Here is a 21502-nt window from a genome sequence, read left to right on the forward strand (position 1 = left end):
TCATGGGCTCGATCCCGACCCTGACGCCTGCTGCTGTATATCGGGAGTTTTCATGCTCTCCCTGTGGTCACGCCGATTTTTCTTGGGGTCCTCCGGTTTTCCCCTCCACATTTAGAAACACGCGTTTTAGAGGACTTGGCGGCTATACATTTCCAGATGATGCCAAGCCACCGCGCGTTGGACTATCGCGTGGACAGGTCGCTTCTGAAAAATAATTTTGCTTCGGGGGTCTTACCTAGTAAAATAAAAATGCTTAGTTTAGTTTAGTAACACAATACTAACATCGCCTGCCCGCCCCACCGATCATTTGTTTAAAAAGCTCACATTTTATCTTGGCCATTCGCTTCCTCTTCCCTCTCATCGCCCCTCCACTCCTTCCCGTCCCTCCCTTACAGCCCTCTCGTGATCCCCAAGTCCACCCCCCCTATCGCGGTCACCCATTCCTCAACCCTTGTAGCACGCCCCTGCCATCGACACCATTACATGCGGTCGCCGCTTTGTAAGCTCCGTCAAGCGCCTCGAGTGAAGGCGCTCAGTAAATATAAATGGAGATTAGATTCCAGTGCGTTGGCAACTGCTGAATGACGCAAGCTTGCAAAATGCCTTCAACGCGCGGCACTGGTCAAGGGTGCCACAACGTGCGCAAAGAAGCGTGTAGAGGTTACACGCCCGGAATTACAATGACGGCGGGAAGGACAGATGCGGGGAACAAATCAGAGAAATGATATTGACTTGAGGACAGCAGGACAGCACCGATACGTCGCTAGACCGGGCGATGGTCGATGGACAACACTGGCGAAAGAATGACAGCGGAATGAGGAATGAGTGGACAGCCATCGTAGACACGGAGCGAAGTGATGAGCTCGTCTGCAGGATTGAGATGGCTTTGTGAGACTGTGAGAGATGGTGTCAGCATAAACAAAAAAAAACGGAACTATTTTTTATTTTACCGGGTAAGCCCCCACCGAGCTGCGATGTAGCTCTTTTTCAGAAGCGACCTGACCACAAACGATATCTCAATGAAGTGGCTGATCATGTGGAAATATATAGCAGCCAAATACTCTTCAATACATGGAGAGGCCTTCATCGAGCAATGGAAAAAAACAATGGCTGGTGGCTGGTCTGAGATGGCTTCACTCATCTCAATAGAAACATCCGTAAATGTTTATAAATCCAGCTGCACAAGAACGGAAAGATCGGTGCAAGTTTCAGCCACACAGTTTTAATCCGTTCGGCAGCAAACGGCCGTCATACAAACAAGGTATCAAAATGACAAGATACATCTTTTTTCGCGAATAATAATATTCACAAGCAACACAAATGACCGCCGACGTATCGGCGCCCGCCATTTATATTGACGCTGCCCCCCTAAAACAATCACGGCTCTCGCGGTTACACTTTCGTTCCGACCCCCCTTTTTGCTTCCAGCGATTCATCGCAGAGCTGGAAACAGCCGTGCGTTCAAAACACAGATGGCAAGCGAATTCTCCCCCCCCACCCACAACCCCCAGCGCGCGAGAAAAATGAATTCATCCAAAGACAGAGAGAGAAACGACACGAGTTGCCGGCGACGTCTCTAAATCTTTGTTTTGGATTTCCCCGCAATTGAATTCAGTGCGCCTGGCCAGAGCGTAACTGGACGCGCTGTGCCCTGCACACTCGCTCGCTGTGGAACATCGCACACGGAGGAGGAGGCCACGAGCTCGGCCACTCGCAGGGGTCGTGCCGACGGTGGGACGGAAAACGGCAACCAGTTTTTTTTATATCGATACACAAAAAGAGCCACGCGACATCCGTATGTACACCACGCACGCGCTGCACGCGCTACTCAAGTACGTTGACCAGCAGTGGGAAGAGTTGCCGCAGGTGCCACTGCTGGCGGCACGGGGGGGGGGGGGGGGGGGGGGACTTGCGGTGGAAGAGGTCCGCACGTTTGACCTGCGCGGCACGCGACAGTCGAACCGGGGGGGGGGGGGTCGAGGTTTCCCACCACCTTTGTCCAACCGGCCGTGTAAGTTGGTGCACGAGTCGAGGTGATCGGTAGGCGATGGGGAAAAGCGTGGGGGGGGAAACTCCCGCCTCGTTCTTCCGAGATGTCTGCCCGGCGTGCGTGTAGTCGGCCAAAGTGCGATCGACAGAGGGCTCTCTCTCTCTTTCGAGCTCCCTCCAGCGGAGGCTCTAATTGCCAGCAACGGCGTGAGCAGGCTATTGTAGGGCTGCGCCTTCATCTATTCTCTTTACAGTGAGAAACAAAATTGAAATTACTCACTTCAGAGTGATCCTGTTCAATGGCAAAGCCACAGACTCCCCCCTGCCACGAGACGTTTGTCTAGCAGAAAGGGTTTTAATTTTGCTCGCAACAACAAAAAATCAACAACCACCGTTTGCAGGAACCGCGGCAGCAGCTGTTCCACTTTGCTTAGGAATTAGAGACTCGATTAAGCCACTGCGAACGCACCCTTATATATACACACACACACACAAGCTGTGAATTCATTAAAAACGGCTGTAAAAAAAAATGACACTAAATTGCCTTTTTTTCAATTCACGAGCGACCCCTTGCGTGTAAGCCGATTTGCGGAGTCACCTGCCGAGGCCGCGGCGTCGACCGCGGAGCGCGAATGTCGCTACGACACCCGCACACCGTGGTCGGGCTCTCGCGCGCGGCGCGGCGTGGCGTGAAAACGCAATCCAGATGACCCCCCCCCCCCCGTTGCGACGGCCACCGCAACAGCCCGGAAACCCCCCGCTACTCCGCGCGCCGCAGCCATTGCGTACGCCCCCAACGGAGAGAGAACTCGTCCCGAGAGACGGAGCCCGTCCCGCCGCGGAGACTGAACGGCAGGCGGGGTCGCGCTGCGGTTGGTCAGTTGGATTGCGTGACCGTGGGTGGGGAGAGCGGAGGGCAACGGTGGCGACTTGGTGCGGCCTTCATCCAGCAGCGCATTGCTCACGGCTGCTACTGCTGCTGCTGCCGCTGCTGCTGCTGCTGCTGCCACTGCTGCTGCTGCTGCCGCTGCTGCCGCTGCTGCTGCTGGCGATAACGACGTCGACGACGAGGACGACGAGGAGCGATGCCGACCGCGAACACGCGCGTCGCGGGCGCGCAACCCCGACACATTCGGACAGACGCGAGTCCCGTTGGCGTAATCGGGATGAGACGCCCCGTCGCGTCCGAGGAGGCCGGAGTCGAGCGTCCCCCCACGAGACCCCTTTTGCCGCGTCCGCCGTTAAGTCGTCGGGCGCGATGCGTGTCCAGGCGCGGGCTCGGCGGGAGGCGAAAGAAACCGCTGGCTCAGCAGCGGTCACCGCGCCGCTCATTACCATGCCTCCCACGGCGCCCCCCTCCACCCTCCGCTGCCACTACCACCCTCCCGCCCGCCCGCCCGCCCGCGCCGCGGCGGCGGCGGCCACAGGTTAGAAGTGAGCCGTCACGCGGTCGATGTCCAAAATGTCTTCAATTATCTGTTGAGAAATAAAATACGCGTTTAATCAATTCCGTCAATTAATCAATTATCTTCCGACTCGCTCCCACCACTCCACCGCACACACCCTGCCACCCCCACTCCTCTTCTGTGGGGGGGGGGAGGGGGGGAGCAGGGGAGGGAAAGACGAGGTTCTCAGACACTTGATTTGTCCCGTGTGTGTTGTGCAGTTAGTGAGCATGTGAGGGAGGGTGCGTGCGTGCGTATTTACGTGCCGTCTGTGGTGTATGCAGTTGTCTGTGGTGTGTGTGGGGAGCGGTGGCGCAGCAGTTAGCGCACTGCGCTACGAACCCGGCGACGACCCGAGTTCCATTCCTGCTCAGGGCCAACATCAGTGACAAATATCTGAACCGGTCCAGAGCCTCGCCTAAGTTGGCTCAGCCTTAAACATGTACCCGGTGGAGTAAGGTAGACATCAGCACTGAGGATGGTGCTGGTCACCCACCATCACCTCGTTCATTTGCCGTGTCGGCCTTCAGAGGTGCTCGCTAACAGCACTTGCTCCAACAGTCCGGTAAAGGCTATATGGGAGATATGTCTTCATGTGTCTATGTATGTATGTGTACACGTGTGAATGACTGAAAGCCAATCTGCGTTCGTGAGTGGTAAACACACACAGGTGAATCACTGTGCAATACATTAATCCTTTCTTCGTTTCGTACACCTCGCGTTTCATCATTATCACTTAACGATCATAGAACATGGATACGCATGCGGCTGTCCCTGTGAGGCACAAGGTCAATGAAGTAGCGCCGGGCCCGCGAGCGAGTGTTAGTCAGCACGGGGGAGACAAAGGCAGCCGGGCATGGTGCTGGTCACACCTCCGATTAGCACAGTTGGCTATGTTCGGTGTGAGAGAAGTGCAACATAAAGTCAGTAGGGCGGGCAATGTTGCTTCCAAGATAAGTATTTTTTTCCGAGAAATTTGATCACATTTGGAAAATGCAGATCGTGACGCCGGCAAAGATCTGTTTCGAATAACGTTGCCGTATTTTTGCTTTAACGTCCGCTGTGAAAGCAGGCGGCGCGTCTTATTTTTGTCGGATGCAACATCCCTGCAGTATTAACCAGGGCGGCCGCCGGGCTCGAACCGCACACCGAGACAACAAGCTGGGAAACCGAATCCCGCCAAGCTCCGAAAAGGGCCCAGGAATGTACCCGGATGCCCACCACCCTCCCGTCCTACAACCCCCGCAAACATCAGGCCGAGACGGATCAATATCGGACAAAGTGGAGCGATTCATCCGCGCTTGCGATAAGCAGCGGAGGAGGGGTGGTGAGTTACGAGGGCTTGGGAACTGATGAAGGTGACGAGAGCAGCACGGCCGAGAGCCGCACCCCTTTTCCTGGTGCGGCGAGGGAAACTCCGGCCGGAGGTGGGGAAAAAAGTCTGCGAAGAGTCGCCCTCCGCACGTCTGTCGGCCAGAGGTCGCAACCGGGTACCCGATACCCGAACCCTACCCGATACCTGGCTACCCGTACCCGGTACCCGTTTGCGACCCTGGTGCGGCCGGGTACGGGTAGGCCGTGAGTCACTGGTGAGTCACCGTTTGTCACTCATTTCCCAACGTCTTGTCTCTTCTCACAATTCAAGTTCCTAGAATCAACCCACCCGCGCCTGCAACATGGCTTCATCCCAGAGGTCGCAATCGGGTACCCGTACCCGTACCCTACCCGATACCCGGCCGGGTACGGGTAGCCAGGTATCGGGTAGGGTACGGGTACCCGATTGCGACCCTGGTGCGGCCGGGTACGGGTACGGAATCAAAACCCGTTTGCGACCTCTGCCAGGGGCTGACGTCCGTCCTTCGTCAGCTGGGCCAAGAGCCTCCGAATGCGTGGCTAGGTGGTGGTGCTTAAGAGGCGATTTATCGAACACGTCAGTGGGGAGGGGCTCGTGTAACCCACGCAAGCAGATGATCGGTTTGGTTCCAACACCGAAGGGTTCGAGCGAGGGAGCCGTGCGGTCATGGATGGGTATTGTGTCCGGGGGAGGGGGGGGGGGGTAGCACCGGGGGGCTGACGGGTGGAGGGTGGCCATGAGAAGACCTCGGCACAAATGGAGAAGGCGCCCCCCGCCCCCTCCGCCTGTCTGCCTATGTGCCTACCTCCCTCTCTGGTTTCATCATTCCCTCCCTTCTATCCTACCTCCAACTCTATCTACCTTGTTAATGTACCTACATCTCCCTCCCTTCATCCTCAGGCAGCGCTGAGCTGAGATCGTGGGGTTAGAATACAGGCAGCGCTGAACTGAGATCGTGGGGTTAGAATGCCGGCAGCGCTGAACTGAGATCGTGGGGTTAGAATGCAGGCAGCGCTGAGCTGAGATCGTGGGGTTAGAATACAGGCAGCGCTGAACTGAGATCGTGGGGTTAGAATACAGGCAGCGCTGAACTGAGATCGTGGGGTTAGAATACAGGCAGCGCTGAGCTGAGATCGTGGGGTTAGAATACAGGCAGCGCTGAGCTGAGATCGTGGGGTTAGAATACAGGCAGCGCTGAACTGAGATCGTGGGGTTAGAATACAGGCAGCACTGAGCTGAGATCGTGGGGTTAGAATACAGGCAGCGCTGAGCTGAGATCGTGGGGTTAGAATGCAGGCAGCGCTGAGCTGAGATCGTGGGGTTAGAATACAGGCAGCGCTGAACTGAGATCGTGGGGTTAGAATACAGGCAGCACTGAGCTGAGATCGTGGGGTTAGAATGCAGGCAGCACTGAGCTGAGATCGTGGGGTTAGAATACAGGCAGCGCTGAACTGAGATCGTGGGGTTAGAATGCAGGCAGCGCTGAGCTGAGATCGTGGGGTTAGAATACAGGCAGCACTGAGCTGAGATCGTGGGGTTAGAATGCAGGCAGCACTGAGCTGAGATCGTGGGGTTAGAATACAGGCAGCACTGAGCTGAGATTGTGGGGTTAGAATGCAGGCAGCACTGAGCTGAGATCGTGGGGTTAGAATGCAGGCAGCGCTGAGCTGAGATCGTGGGGTTAGAATGCAGGCAGCGCTGAGCTGAGATCGTGGGGTTAGAATGCAGGCAGCGCTGAGCTGAGATCGTGGGGTTAGAATGCAGGCAGCACTGAGCTGAGATCGTGGGGTTAGAATGCAGGCAGCGCTGAGCTGAGATCGTGGGGTTAGAATGCAGGCAGCGCTGAGCTGAGATCGTGGGGTTAAAATGCAGGCAGCGCTGAGCTGAGATCGTGGGGTTAGAATGCAGGCAGCACTGAGCTGAGATCGTGGGGTTAGAATGCAGGCAGCGCTGAGCTGAGATCGTGGGGTTAGAATGCAGGCAGCGCTGAGCTGAGATCGTGGGGTTAGAATGCAGGCAGCGCTGAGCTGAGATCGTGGGGTTAGAATGCAGGCAGCGCTGAGCTGAGATCGTGGGGTTAGAATGCCGGCAGCGCTGAGCTGAGATCGTGGGGTTAGAATGCAGGCAGCGCTGAGCTGAGATCGTGGGGTTAGAATGCAGGCACAGCTCAAGGTCAAACTGGGTTCTCGAGTGTAACAAGTTAATCGGTGTTCTCTGCCTGGTCACCACGAAGTGCGCAATTAAACTGCGTTATGATATTTTTTGTATGAATCCGGCTAAATTCCAGCTCTAAGAAGGAACAATAGCGGTCTGAACATCACGTCGTGGCAGAGCAGGCGGGAATTACTGGCCCCCGAGTAGTGTGACCTATCGAAGCGAAGACGGACGCAGTTCGATAAATTAACACAAAGCAGGGAGGGGGAAAAGGCTTTGCACGTAGTTCAGTAACGGCATCTTCTGGAGCCGTTTCTCCGAGGCCAGGCGGATGCTCTGCTTTCCTGCCAGTGTTCCGAATGGAGACGAGTTCACCTCCGGCGAGACGATGCCGAGAGTGCGTTTTGAGAAAGAAAAGAAAAACTGAACTCGAACCGCCTGCTGATTGTGAAATGGAAACCGATTGACATCAGCATGCGAGTGGGTTTCGACTACGGTGATTATCGCTCATGCATTTTAGCTTGCGGGCACTGTCGGAAATGAAACGCCACACCTAGCGACGGGCCGCTCGTTCGACGCGAACAGGCTCGCCCCAGGCGGAGGGGCGGCGCAGTGGGTGGCAAAGTGGTTGGCACTGTGGTCCCGGTGACCTTGGTTCAATTCCTGGGCCGTGGCTCATCAGATGCCATCAGAGGTAAACTGAACAGATCCCCCCCTTTCCACTCCCACTTGCCCCCACCCTTCCCTCCTTCATCAACCCGCCACTGACCAGCGCGGTGAAGTATGGTGCGAGCAAGCAATTGCAGGGAAGCACCTTGACCGTCTTATCCTTTAGTGTCCGAAGCCATGTGCCCCAGGCTGTCGAACCCGAATAAGAGAAGCTTCATTCACGGGACCTTTTATTTGTGGCACACTCTGGTGACATCACCAGACAGCTGCTAAAAGTCAAGAGAATGTTTCTGTTTGACCAAGGAAGCTCCCAAGAGGCGGAACTGCGGCGCGATAGATCACACGCACTGCACCACAAACTTCGCGCCTTTGAGGTTGATTCCTGGCTACGGGTAACGTCAGTGGCCACTGACAACTAAACCCGGTCCGAGGTGAACCATCGCCCAGCCCCTCACTCTCCACCAAACCGCATTGACCAATGTGGTGAAGCATGGTCAAACAAACACGCACTACTCACAAGGCAAGTGGGGGGGGGGCGGGAGTGGGGAGCCTTCATCCAGCAGTGGATTGTAAGGTTGGTTTGCCGGGTTCGTAGCGCAATGCGACAACCGCTACACTACCGCTCCCCACCAAATCCCACTCGCCCACACACAATCACACCCACGCACGCCACCCACCCACCAGCAGCAAGGCAATGCTATGGGCTGTAGGGACCGGCGGGGAGTGGGGGGGGGAGAGTTCGGGGGGCAGGAGGCCTGGATTGTCAGAGGGATGTAAACTATTACGTTATTATTTAGACCATCGTGCAATTAGCAGTGTTGCTGAATAAGCCATCGAGTCGACGCTCGGCTGAGCACGCGCTCCTGGGACTGGCAACGCAAGGTGGTGTCGTCCCGAGCGTGCCGTGCGTGCTTCTGGAGAGGCTCCCCCGGGCACGTGGAGCTGAAACGTCGGGACGTTGTCGCGCCAACCGACGTGCGGAACGATCCGAACGCCGCACGGGAAGCCGACGCAGCGGTTCAACCTTGGGGAAACCTGCGTGGTGGCTCTGTTTTATTGTGCAACCCGCTCATGGTCGTGACACTAGTGAGCAACTGTTGCGATGACGGTCACATCTTGGATCCGGTGACCAATTCGAATGGAGGTGTCCCTCGCTCTGTGCGTTCGTAGCAGTGTATTAGTAGCAGATGCGTCCCAAACAAAAGGGGCGCACAAAGCGAAATCTCGTGGAGTGGACCGCACGCTCACCCGGCCCACAATGCACCGCGCGAGGAGACAGCTGCCTGTCGAATAGCACACACAGTACACACACACAGTACACACACAGTACGCACACAGTACACGCACGCAGTACTAGCACGCAGTACACACACACAGTACACACACACCACACACAGTACACACACACCACACACAGTACACACACAGTACATACACACTACACGCAGCACACACAGTACACACACACAGTACACACACACAGTACATACACACACACTACACGCAGCACACACACACTACAAACGGAACAAACAGTGCACCCACAGTACACACACACAGTACATGCAGTACACACGTTACACACACAGAGTACACACACAGTACACCCACAGTACACACACAGTACATGCAGTGCACACAGTACACACGCAGTACACACACAGTACACAACGTTGTCCCACGTCCGACCGCATAGCCACGTGTAGAGTGCATTGAAACCAACGCGGTGTAGAGAATTTCTGGGTAAAAATAGGTTAGCCGCGTGGACGACGCAAAATCGCACAGACCGAACCCGCGCAGAGCGAGGGAAACCTGTAATTGCCGCTGCGTTCTTAACCCTGAACCCTGCCCTGCCCCCCTCCCTTCAATGGAAGGGGGTGGCAGGGCAGAGTTGTCAGTGTTCTGCTCAGAGACCGCACTGTGCCCCCTTACTCAGCACGGCCTGCATGACGGTCAATCGCCGCAATTCGTATGCAAATGGACCCACGTGCGTGTGGAAAGAGAGCATCAATTCGTATGTTAATCAGGCGCAAATTCGTTTGTCAATTATGTCGAGACGCACTGAATTATCGTTCGGGGGGGGGGGGGGCGGTGGGTGGGGGGGAATTACGGGAGGACGCATTCAGAATATTTGTTTGGCTCGACTTGCGCGGCGATCGGCGGGGGAGAGGGGGTCATAACCTCTCGTCCTCACGGTGTCTTCCGTCTCTCCCGCAAAGTCACCGGGCGTGCGGGTCAACGTCAGCGTGACGACAATTGGCACGCTGCCCCCCCCACCCCATCCAACCCCACCAACGCAACACGGAGGAGTGCGTTCCACATCGAACACGAATGGATGATGGCTTCGATGGCTTCGATGGCTTCTCCCCCCACATATTCATAAGTTCGTCAGAACGCAGGTTTCGGCTGAATTCATATGTGAGAGCCGTAAAAGCGCCTAACTGGGGGGCCTTTACGTTGAGTGTGCAGCACGGCAGTTTGCGTGATTCGTTTCACGGGAAATAAATAAAATAGCAAAATCAATGAACGCCGGCGGTACGAACGCAGGCGATGGGACTGCTGCAGCGCGCGCGCGCGTGTATGTGTATGCACGTATGTGTGTGCGCGTATGTGTGTGCGCGCTCGTGTGTGTGTGTGTTTGCGTGCGTGCACACGGTGTGCTTATGCTGCTTGCAAGGTCACTTTAGCAAACACCTCCGCTGCACTGCTGCGGGAATTGGGCTTTGACGAAATGTGTCTTTTGGACGAGTCTTCTGGGACTCATCGAGCACCGCAGAAATGCGGTTTGTAACGACATTAACCATTTCGCCTACGACGCTGCGTGGTGTATGGGTGGGTGGGTGGTGGCGATTTGACTGCGCCGAGGCAATGCAACACTTGTTTTTCCTGTGCGGACGCCGCGTGACCTTTACGTGTGCGAAAGGCGGGCGCAGACACATCCGGGGATGGCGGTTAATTAGATAAGCAAGTTAATCCGCGGAAACGCAGCCCGCGGAAAGGATCGCCGGGGCGTTCACCGCACGGCACGAGAGTGAAGCGGTCGACACTTCTGAAGGCGGAAGGGTTAATCTTAATAAAAATATGTATCTCCCATCAACCGCCCCTCCTTCGCAGAGATGGGGCTGAGAAAATTAATGGAAGCTGTTTATGTAAGAGTTTAAGCGCGTAATTTAAGAACGCTTCCTCGGGGGACGCAATAATCGACGTGGCCAGGTGTTCTAATGGCCGAGAGGTATTCGGCGATAAAACTTTACGCGTTTCCACGTGAAAAGTGTAAAGTAGAAAAATAAACAGCCTCTCCTGATTACATAAACTTTAATGTGTAATTAAGAAGGTTCGCGTACAAGTGCGCGACGGTTTAACGCGCGGTTTAATTGGGCTGCAATAAATAATTGACTCGTAATTAAAAGAGCAGACGGGTAAAGGAGTCAGACGTGGGTTGCGAGGGTTTTCGCCGTTATCCGCGTCGAGGAAAATGAATCGGACTGCAAGAGGGGGAAAAAAAAACCCCGAACCAGGGGCCTGGCCGATCGATAACGTAGCCAGGGCACGGGGAAATCATTCCGCAATTTGCCAACTTTGTGCAATTGTTTCTGTCACCGGCTCGCGAGCGTGCGTTAAATTCCCAGGCGGTGAAGCCTCCAAGCGCACACCCACGCACGCACAGGTGCACGGATGCACGCACGCACACCCACGCACAGGCAGCGGTATGGATCTCCCACCGGTTGGCCTGTTGAGGCAAGCGCCTGAACCGACATCTATTAGGGTCAGTCACGGCTCGATGTGCGGTGGGGGGGAGGGCAGAGGGGCGTGGAGCCGGGACTTCACACGCTCGGCTGCCTTTGTCTCCCCAGTGCCGGTGTTGTTGAAACACCTGCACCTGGTGTTCAATTGTTAGGCCGAATTGACCTAGGAGGAAGGCCCGCTTTGGGCACAGACACCAATTTGGCGCTGATGGTAATTGGTACCGGGAGGAATTGCGCTTCGGTTGCTTGGGTAGCGGCAGCCACCACGGCGTCGCTCCCTTGCAGACGGCCGTGCACACACGCACACACGCACTCAATCACACGCACTCAAACACACGCAGACACGCACACACGCACTCAAACACACGCAGACATGCACACACGCACTCAAACACACGCACACACGCACTCAAGCACACACAGACACGCACACACGCACTCACACACACCCACTCAAACGCACACACGCACTCAAACACGCAGACACGCACACACGCACTCAAACACACGCAGACACGCACACACGCAATCAAACACACGCACTCAAACACACACGCACACACGCACACTCAAATACAGGCATCCACACAAATGCTCACACTCAGTTGCACCACATGCACACACTCAATCCCATTCAACAATGACAAAGATCCCCGATATGGCCTTTTAACACTGTTGGGGAAAGTGCTGTTAGCGAGCACCTATTAAGGCATGCATGGCACACGAGGGGGTGGGTCATCAGCACCACACCCAGCAGCCTTTGTTTCCCCGAAGGCTGATCTTTACACACTGCACCAGGTCCTAATTTACGTCCGAGTGCACCTAGGGAAGCGGTCCAGGACCCGTACAAATATTCGTCACCGATGTTGGCCCTGAGCAGGAATGGAACTCGGGTTGCCGGGTTTGCAGTGCAGTTCGACAGCCACTACACTAGAGCTCCCCACTAAATCCCACACACACACGCACACATAACACGCAACATTCAATCACCAACATTCATACACACACACGAAGACAAAGATCCCCCGTATAGCCTGTAACAGACTGTTAGGGCAAGTGCTGTTAGTGAGCACCTATGAAAGCCGGCACGGCACACGAGGGGGGGGGTGGGTGGCCAACACCACGCCCGACCGCCTTTGTGTCCACACCGCACCAGGTACTCATTTGAGGCTGAATCAACCTAGGGGAGACCCAGGACCGGTTCAGATATTTGTCACCGGTGTTGGCCGTGAGTGGGGATCGAACTTGGGTCGCTGGTTTCGTAGCGCTAACCGCGACACCACCGCTCCTCAACACACACACACTCACACACTCACACCCACACACGCCACCCACCCACCAGCAGCAAGGCGATGCTAGGGGCTGTAGTGGGGGCGGGCGTCAAGGTGGAGGAGGTAGGGGGGAGTGGGGTGGGGGAGAAGATCTTGCGGCGTCTCCACACCCACGACGTGCACCGCTTAAGCGTCGCCGCGTCAATTCCGCCGCGCGTCAAACCCGAGAGGAGGCGAGGGCGCAGGGGCGTTAAAGCAAACGCTGCGCGAGTTAGCGGGGCCTCCAATGCGCAGCGCTGCCCTTAGCTCCGTCGGTCTTCTTTGCGCACATTCGGCACTTTGTTACGGCTGCACCGATGCGACCGTCGGAGGAAACGGTGCAGTCTGAAGTGCAATCTGTGACACTTGCGGCACATCGGCTCGCTGCCCTGTACCCGGCCGAGAAGCCGCACAGATGAATTGTTTTTCTTGTTTGGACGTGTACAGCACACCCCCTCCCCACCCCCTAAGTATTCAGCCAGGTCCATATGAAGAAGACCATCGTGAGGGAGTGGGGCGGGCGGCGTGAGCGGGTGTGATTGTTTCGAGCGCGGGCGAGTAGCCGTGGGGGGGTTGGTAGCGTAGCGGGTAGTTAGCGCGCTGCGCAACGGGACCCGGCCACCCGAGTTCGATTCACGCTCACGGACACCAATACCAATGACGATTATTTGAATCGGTCCCGGGCCTATCCTAGGTCGACTCAGCCTCAAATGATTACATTGGAAAGTGTGTAAACATCGCCACTGGGGAGACAAAGGCGGCCAGGCGTGGTGCCGGCTTCATAGGGACTACTCATTAACAGCACTTGCCCCAACCGTAAAATAATACGTTACTTCATTCTGATTCTTAGTGCAGCTAAAGGCTCAATGTCACAATATGTGTTGCACTGTAGACCATGCTGTTCCTCTACTCGGTGTACTCCTATAATTGTTATTACTCGGTTTCGTTTTAATTAGTTTAACTCCACATTTTAATCGACCGAATTTGACGTTCAAGTGCGCTTTAATTTGCTGAACTTGCAGCTGTTTGCGGTTATGATGTCTGCTAATTATGACGGTTACGTCTGTATTTTTACTTAGTGCAAAATAACACTTTTCTGTGACTGTCAGTTCTCGAAAATCCGGAGTAATTAGTAGAGGGGGGGGGGGTGTGGAGGGTGGCCCAGATGAGACCAAAACATAAATTATGCTAATCACACGTAAATGAGGCTGTAAAAATGTTTATGATTTACCTCCAATGACCTGAGGTTCTATTTTTTGCGCACGACAGCAATATACTGAGCAAATGTGTTTTTTTTCTGCAAACATGGTTAATCTGCACCCAGATAATCCGCCCACAGACAATCGACAATTGACCGAATGTTGGATTTTATTTTACTCAATGGGCTCTTATCCGGTTTTGATAAGAAATGGAATTGAAAAAGTTAATTTGTGCATGAAGACACTTTGACCTGGCCGTTACTATCATCCCCGCAAGGCCATTAATGTTAGCCTTGTAATGAGTCATTCCTGACACAATTTCATGAATTTCAATAAAGGTCACGCATCGATTCATAACCTGCTGCGTTAGATTTTCGTGGCCGTGCTGCTGCATGGCTCTTCGTCGCGTTGTTCGGATTGTACACGATGCCCATTCGGTTTCTTGCAGAAGCTCACGGCGCGTGGCACGAAACGTCGGACAACGCACGGTACCAACCCGAACACACGTCGAGAAGGGATTCATCAACGGAGTTTCTGAATATTGTGGTGCATAGAGAATCTATAGTGGTTTAAATCTATGTGTAATTCCAATGCTAGACGAAGTCCTGTGTTGGTCAGAGTTTTTTGTTGTTGTTCAACCAAATTTAGTCAGGATAGCTTGGTGAAGAACGAGAAGGCATGATCATTTCAATTATCACTCGCCCATTCATGTTGGCTATGGCAGGGAATTGAACTCAGGTATGTGAGTTCACAGCGTAGTGTGCAATCCACTGCACCCCCCCCCCTGCCCCTACACACCCGCACAAGGTATAATTCAGTTGAAACACGAAGCAACAAAAAATTATAATAAATGAATCACGTGCATGATTCAATGCACGGCATTGTGAGCATGTTAGTCAATTTCAATCAATGAATCGTTACGTCCCCCTAATTAACGTTCACCCTGGAGACGCGGGAGGAGGGAGACGTGGGGGGGGGGGGGGCGGGGGGCCGTGTCCTCCGCAGAGACGAGGCGAGCCTCACCGTGTCGGGGGTGGTGCCGATCTTCTTGGCCAGTTCGCTGCGCTCCATCGTGCTCAGGTGCAGGTACTTGAAGAGGAGCTCCCCGTCCAGGACGTTGCGCACGGTGTTCTGCAGCGTCCGCCGGTCCGAGTGCAGCATCCTGCACGGGGCGGCAGGCAGGCGACGGCACAGCACGTGGTCAAGGGGCCGTGCGCGCGATCAGCGTGACGAGCGTGGGGGCAAGGGGCTCCACTTGACAACCACCATGAGAGCTAATTCTAGATTTGAAGTTTTCGTGACTGCAAGGATCCATACTCTTTGGTTCTTTCGGTAAAGTCACGTAGATGAAAAATATAAATAATAAAATGAAAATAACTAAATTAAATCACGACGTTTCGGAGGTAACACAAGCTTCCGTCATCAGGTGGAACAGCCAGAGCAAAATGACTTGTATTATTATTTCTCATTTACGTGACTTTACCTAAAGAACCAAAGAGTACCATTGGAGCTGTTGTGGGGAGCGCCCCTACAGCGTTACATTTTTGAGACCAGGAGCGTAACGATGCGATGAGGTAAGAGGAGCCGCGATATATAACAGCCTCTAGGTGCGACCGTGCGAGACAAATTAAATGCGCCACGGTGCGGAGATGTTAACTCCCTCGCCTGGTATGCAGGAGGTTGTGGGTTCGATCCCGACCCCTGACGCCCGTATATTAGGAGTTTGCATGTACTCACCGTGGTCGCGTAGATTTTTCTCCGGGTTTTTCCCTCCACATTTAGAATCACGCGTTTAGAGTAATTGGCTGCTATTGATTTCCACGTGATGACAAGCCACTTCGTCGAGCTATAATTTGTGATGTCCAGGTCGCTTCTGAAAAAGAGCGACACAGCTCAGTGGCCTGGGCGATGGTGAGCGTCGCCGTACCGGAAGGCCTTGGGGTTGAGTCCGGCGAGGTGGGGCACGAGCGTGACGAGGGCGTTCTGCAGCATGAGCAGGCGGCGATACGTTTTCTCCGCCATGGGCAGCAGCAGCCCCATGCCCCCGTCCAGCGAGGCTGCGAGACAACAGGAGAGGCATGACGGTGACGGCAGAAGAGGAGGAGGGCTCGCGGTGGCCGCTACTGCACCCCAATTTTCCGCTGAGCACACACACACACACGAGCCGAGGCTGAGACCGAAACACGGGAGGCCGGAAGGCGGAGCGGCATGGGTGGTTTTTAACGCTGGCTGCAACCAAACTACGATGTGCTGGGGGCCTCATGAGACACCTGAATCTGGAATCGGTGGGGTGAATAAGAATTTTTTTTGTTGGACGAAAATGATTTGATGTTTGACGTCCGCATCTCGATTCGCCGTCTGCGGTGGGGCTGGCTCGATTGCAGATACTATGATAGCCGAACCGACCCACATTGACCAGAGTGGTGAAATATGGTCAAATATCTCCCATGACCGTAATGGCATTTGAAGGCCTGTATTCAACAGTGGATTGACAAAGGGCGATATCTATGATTACAATGACATGTTTACGCAGCTAATGACAAAAGCCTCTTATCTGCTGTGACGTGTACATTCAAAACGCTCATCACATTCACGAGGGAAGGATGGACGAACAATGAAATGAATGGAAATGAATTAACCGGGTGCCGATACGTGCTGAATTTTACGGGCACTTTAAAGTGAGCTAGCCACGCCGATCCGAAAAAACGAAATCCGGGATAAAATCGTGGGAAAGATTCCTGCTGAAAATGTTTTTTTTTTTTACACATTAGTAAGCATAGGTGAGCCTTAAAAACTTGAAAAGCCAGGAGCGGATCGAGTGTGTGTGTGTCGCGCACCAGGCAGTAAACAACACGGGCGTGCAGAGCAACACGGCTGCATGATAAACCGGGCCAGGCTTATACGCGGCGGTGGCGCGGTTGAGGCGAGCCATTAAAAAGACAGAGCGGGGATGGCTTGTGATCGATCCCGACCGCCCGGCACACACTGAAACGTCGCAAAATACTTTTCCAGGCAACTATTCCTTTTGGCTGAAAGGGAGAGAGTGCGGAGGGAGGGGAAAAGGAGGACAAAAAACCCCATTATACGCAATTGTCTCAGCCATCCAATTACGCAACTGCCAAAACGCTAGATTTACCAACGCAATAAACAATATTTGCTGTTGCGTTCATAAAACAGCTTATTCCCGCGTGCGTCGCTAATCCGGCGACCGAGCCGCCAGGGTTGACGTGGAACGTTGGCCACCACGCACTGTCGGCACGGTCTCAACGTACGTGCAACGTTCGAAACGTTACCCTCGCAAACAAATGACTGCCGCGCAAAGCCAGTTGGGATTTTTTTTTACGAAACCTCCCGTCCGGATTTGTGCAGCGCATCGGCCGCTCGAGCTCTCGCGAATAAAAGTGAAATTAAATGTCACCTGTACATCCCACCCCTCCCTCCCGCAAATTTTTTTGTCAGTCGTTCAGCTTGCAAAACGCACATAAACATAGTCTGTAGTATCGCCATTTCGTGTGTGGTGAGGTAAAGCGTGGGTACTCCCACGTTTGTCATGACACAGTGTAGAAGAATGGGCCAAAATACCGTCCACTAGCGCTCCCTACAACACTTCCACATCCGCATATTAACCGTCAGCTATCGCAGACAACCGGAGTTGATTGGCGAATTCACCATTCCGTCAATGCTATTTTCGCGGAAATCAAGATGCACAAGAGAGGAGTCAAATGAAGATGAAACAGGATGTCGACTCCACAAGACTGCTCTTCGGCAAAGGGGGTCTCACCCCACAGCCCCCCACCCCCCTCGCCAACTCCAACGACCGTCAAAGTCAAGGGGCACTTTACGGTGGATCTTAAGAGGTAGCTCTGTGACATCCGCTTCCGCGCGCCTTTAACGCCAAAGGGGTTGCTTGCGCTGCATTGCGACAGATCCGAATGGATTATTTGTCTTGTGACGGGACGCCGATAGCGCCATCGGGATAAAATTGGTGGCGGTAAAAACAACAACAAATGTAACACCACACATATAAAAAAAAAAAGAGGAGACATTTCACTGCAATAGCACAATTAGGACAAAAGCAGTGACAGATCCCAGCACGTTTAAAAAAATAAATAACGCCTTGCTGCACATAGGCAAAGCGTCCGTGTGTGTGCGCGTAAGGCTGGAACCGCGGGAGGTGTCACCACTCGCGTTCACAGAGTCGGAACGTTTCATCTCAACCACAGCCTTAGGTCTCGCCGATGACAACCTGCGGAATGATGGACAAGCGTTGTCGCGTGTGGATTTTATGTCGTCGTTCCGTTAGTCGCGTCGTCGATTTAAAAAAAAAAAGCAGTCGGGCGTTAATCCAACACTAAGTTATTCAACGTTGGGGTGAGCCGCAGGCAATTCCTCCACGCCCACCCTGCCTCCCCCACCCCATATATGGTTAGGTCATCCAATCATTCAACTTAGAAAATACTTTTATTAACCATAAATAGCCAAGTCACATCTTTGGAGCTCGTCGTTGCACTGCGGCCTCTGTTAACGTCTCCATTCAGTTCGTCTCGTCACGGTCCGACGTGCTTTGCTCTGTTGTGTGTACGTATGTTGAACTTCTTTCACACTGTACGTAGTCAACCGTGAAACCTCAATCTGCTGGTCAATCTCCACGACCAGCAGGTGTTTGGCAAAGGGTTGCAAATTATCATTCGTGATACGTCGTAAAATAGTGCATCGCTTGCTTAACATATTCAATGCAAATTGATTCAACATCTTATATATAGAGGACCTGCAGAGCTTGGGCTGGAGGACAGTCAAAATCATCGTCCCTGCTTGATAAGACTTTGTCGACTCACTGACAAGCAATCGCAGCGCTGCACCTTTACCTTCGCCATACATACATCGTTGACAAAAGTTTCACACTTTGTTGACGAAGAGTGTTTTCGCCACTAAATTACTAAATTACGTTGCCAAAATAGGCACCGACCGTGCCAAACGTCTAACAAACTGTCGAGATGAACTGCACTGCCTGACTGGAACTTGGCCGAGAGGGCCCAACAATAACCGCTTGGCTTTGTGGCCCCCTAACGGGCACGCCACTTTTCATAGACGACAAACGGCCGGGGATTTATTAACGGAAACGTTCGTGTCATTAACCCTATCAACGATGAATCCACTAACAAAATTATAATAATAGTTTAAATTTGTAAAGGCGCCAAAGGGCACATCGTTCACTCGCTCACAAGAGAAGAGAGAATGACTCAAGAGGCACGACGACCCACACACGTGAATGAAGAAAGGCAGCGACCGGGCGGCGAGCCGGCGTACAATTCCCCGCCCCTCAAAGGCTCTGCGTTCCTTTAAACACGAAGGTGATATCGGCCAAAACTGAACCCTGGCGGCGTGGGCGTGGGATGGAGGCGCTCACCGAACCACGTGACCTGCTTGGTGTCCCACGAGGAGGCGCCACGGCGGCTGGTGTCGGTGGGCTGCACGCGGCACGCGGTGCGCCAGAGCGTGTTCACGTGCGCGCCCACGTTGAAGTCGGCCCTGCGCAGCAGCCTCGTGCCCCCGTAGCTCTCGCGAGCTGCGCACATCAACAACGACAGTAGTAGGTTTTTACCCTTTCATCTGGTACAAAAACTGACACCTTTATACAAGGCATCATGTTTGCAATAACCACAACACAAGCAGTCAAAATGCAAGCAAAAAGAAACAACTCTGATGATGATAATGATATGCACTGTCCTTGAAGTTGATTGGTCCACACCCGAGACAGCTTTTCTTAGAGCCTAGTCCCCATTGGTGTTGGACCAGATGACGCCAAAAGGCGTACAACTCAAAGACAGCGCACTACGAGACCTCCTTTACCAGTAGCAAAATATAGTAATATGTTTTTGTACCAGTTACTATATTTTGCCACTGGTAAAGGAGGTCTCAGTGTAAACGGCAACGATGTCGTCGTCAACAACAACAACAACGGCGGCGGCGGCGGTCACCGACCACTAGGTGGCGGTGACTTTACTGCGGCACGGTCTTGCGTATCCAGCAGTGACTAGACCGGGACTGTTGACGATGGTGAATGAGGGTGACAATGACCGGGACCAGTTCGAAACCACTAAGTGGTGCAGCCTAATCGTGGACATTTACAGCCACCCGTCTGTCAGTCCACTTCTGGACGAGGGCATCCCCACGCACGCTGTGCGGGTTCGTGGGGGGATATTTGACCATACTTCACCACGCTGGTCAGTGTGGGTTGGCGACGCTGGCAGGAAATGCGGAACAGCAATTTATTTTGCTGCACGACCCTCTGCCGAGCACTACGCCTCCCGCACCTGTCTCTTGCGCACGGTGGGTCGCCCGTCCTGCAAACGCTATCCTGGCTCAACCCCGCTTAGCAAGCCAAGTCTGATGGGGATCGGGCACGCTCCGGGTCATTTGGTCACAGGCAGCCTCGCCGGGCGATGCCAAGTCTACCGACGGCGGATGGATGTATGGAAGAGGATGATGACGACAATGACTCTTGTGCCATCGATGAACATGATGATGATGGTTGTGGTGGTGGTGGCCATGCTGTGGGCAGGGCCGTCCATGGAGGAGGGAGGGGGGCAAATCCCACCGTGTGGAGGCCCTCCCTTGACGCCTTCAAACTCAATCTGATAGCGTGACGTTGAAGCGTGGGGCCCCCCAGAGCGTGGGGCCCGGGGCAGTCACCCTGATTCACTGTACTCCAGGGACGGCTCTGGCTGTGGATAGTGGTGACGATGATGATTACGATGGATCTGTGCTGACCCCGGCTCCCCCCCAATGAATGAGTGCGCATCAAAGTCGCATACCATATAGTACAGTTGCATATTTAAGGTGTACATTTCATAGCACATTACAGCATTACAAAGCGTATAAACAACAATATCTTGGAACACACTGTGCGGTTATTAACACACGAACGGTAAGGGGCGATCAGTATCTCAAACTAGCGCAGCTTTAAAAAAAATGTGTCGCAGCCGTGCACGGATTATATATTTTTTTCCCCAGCTTCAAATGGCAGAGAGTAATTTATCTTAGTCTAATGAGTCAACATCTCACCACCCTTCCCCCCCCACCGCCCCTCCCAACCCAACCCCCCACACCCCACCCCCACGCTTACGCACACACACACAACAGCGCTTCGGCTGCGACATCTTCAAATCTCAATTAATTGTAGGGCGCACGCGCCTGGGATAAAAATGTGCTCAAGTCAGCAGCGCCCCCCCCCCCTTACCCTTAAGACAGCAGCCGCTCTCACGGCCTGCCAGGCCGCAAATCATTAACAACAGCAACAAAATAAGGCCACCGCCAAACGAAAACAATCAAACCTTTTGGTGATGCGCCGGGCTCGCGTGCGACGCTTTGCCGTGTGCCACAGGGAAAAAATCAGGGCGTCCCTTGCATTGCGTTTTTAGCAGTGCCCATTTGCGCTATCTTGGCAGCACAAATTCTCGGCGCTGCGGCGAAGGTAAAGCTGCAGCCCCCACAGCCCCACAAATCCTGCCGAATTCCCGATTATTATTGGCGCCACGGTGGTGAGATGTTAACTAGCTCGTCTGGTATACAGGAGGTCGTGGGTTCAATCCCGACCCCCACGCCGATATATTTGGAGTTTGCATGTCTCTCTCTC

At 53.9% G+C, this 21502-nt stretch overlaps 1 protein-coding gene across 1 annotated transcript in view; it reads right to left on the minus strand.

Annotated features, from left to right (window-relative positions):
- Positions 1-3361: 3361 nt before the first annotated feature.
- Positions 3362-21502, minus strand: part of CPSF1 (cleavage and polyadenylation specific factor 1) — a 61503-nt gene continuing 43362 nt past the window's right edge. Inside the window, exons 35-38 of the mRNA XM_078617753.1 lie at positions 19274-19432; positions 15794-15923; positions 14890-15028; positions 3362-3465 (exon numbers count right to left, since the gene is read on the minus strand). Coding sequence (XP_078473879.1) covers positions 3418-3465; positions 14890-15028; positions 15794-15923; positions 19274-19432 — 476 coding nt within the window. The 3' untranslated portion in view covers positions 3362-3417. The remainder of the gene's footprint in view (positions 3466-14889; positions 15029-15793; positions 15924-19273; positions 19433-21502) is intronic.

The sequence above is a fragment of the Lampetra planeri genome, chromosome 54, assembly GCF_965212315.1.
Source record: "Lampetra planeri chromosome 54, kcLamPlan1.2.h2, whole genome shotgun sequence".
NCBI lineage: Eukaryota > Metazoa > Chordata > Hyperoartia > Petromyzontiformes > Petromyzontidae > Lampetra > Lampetra planeri.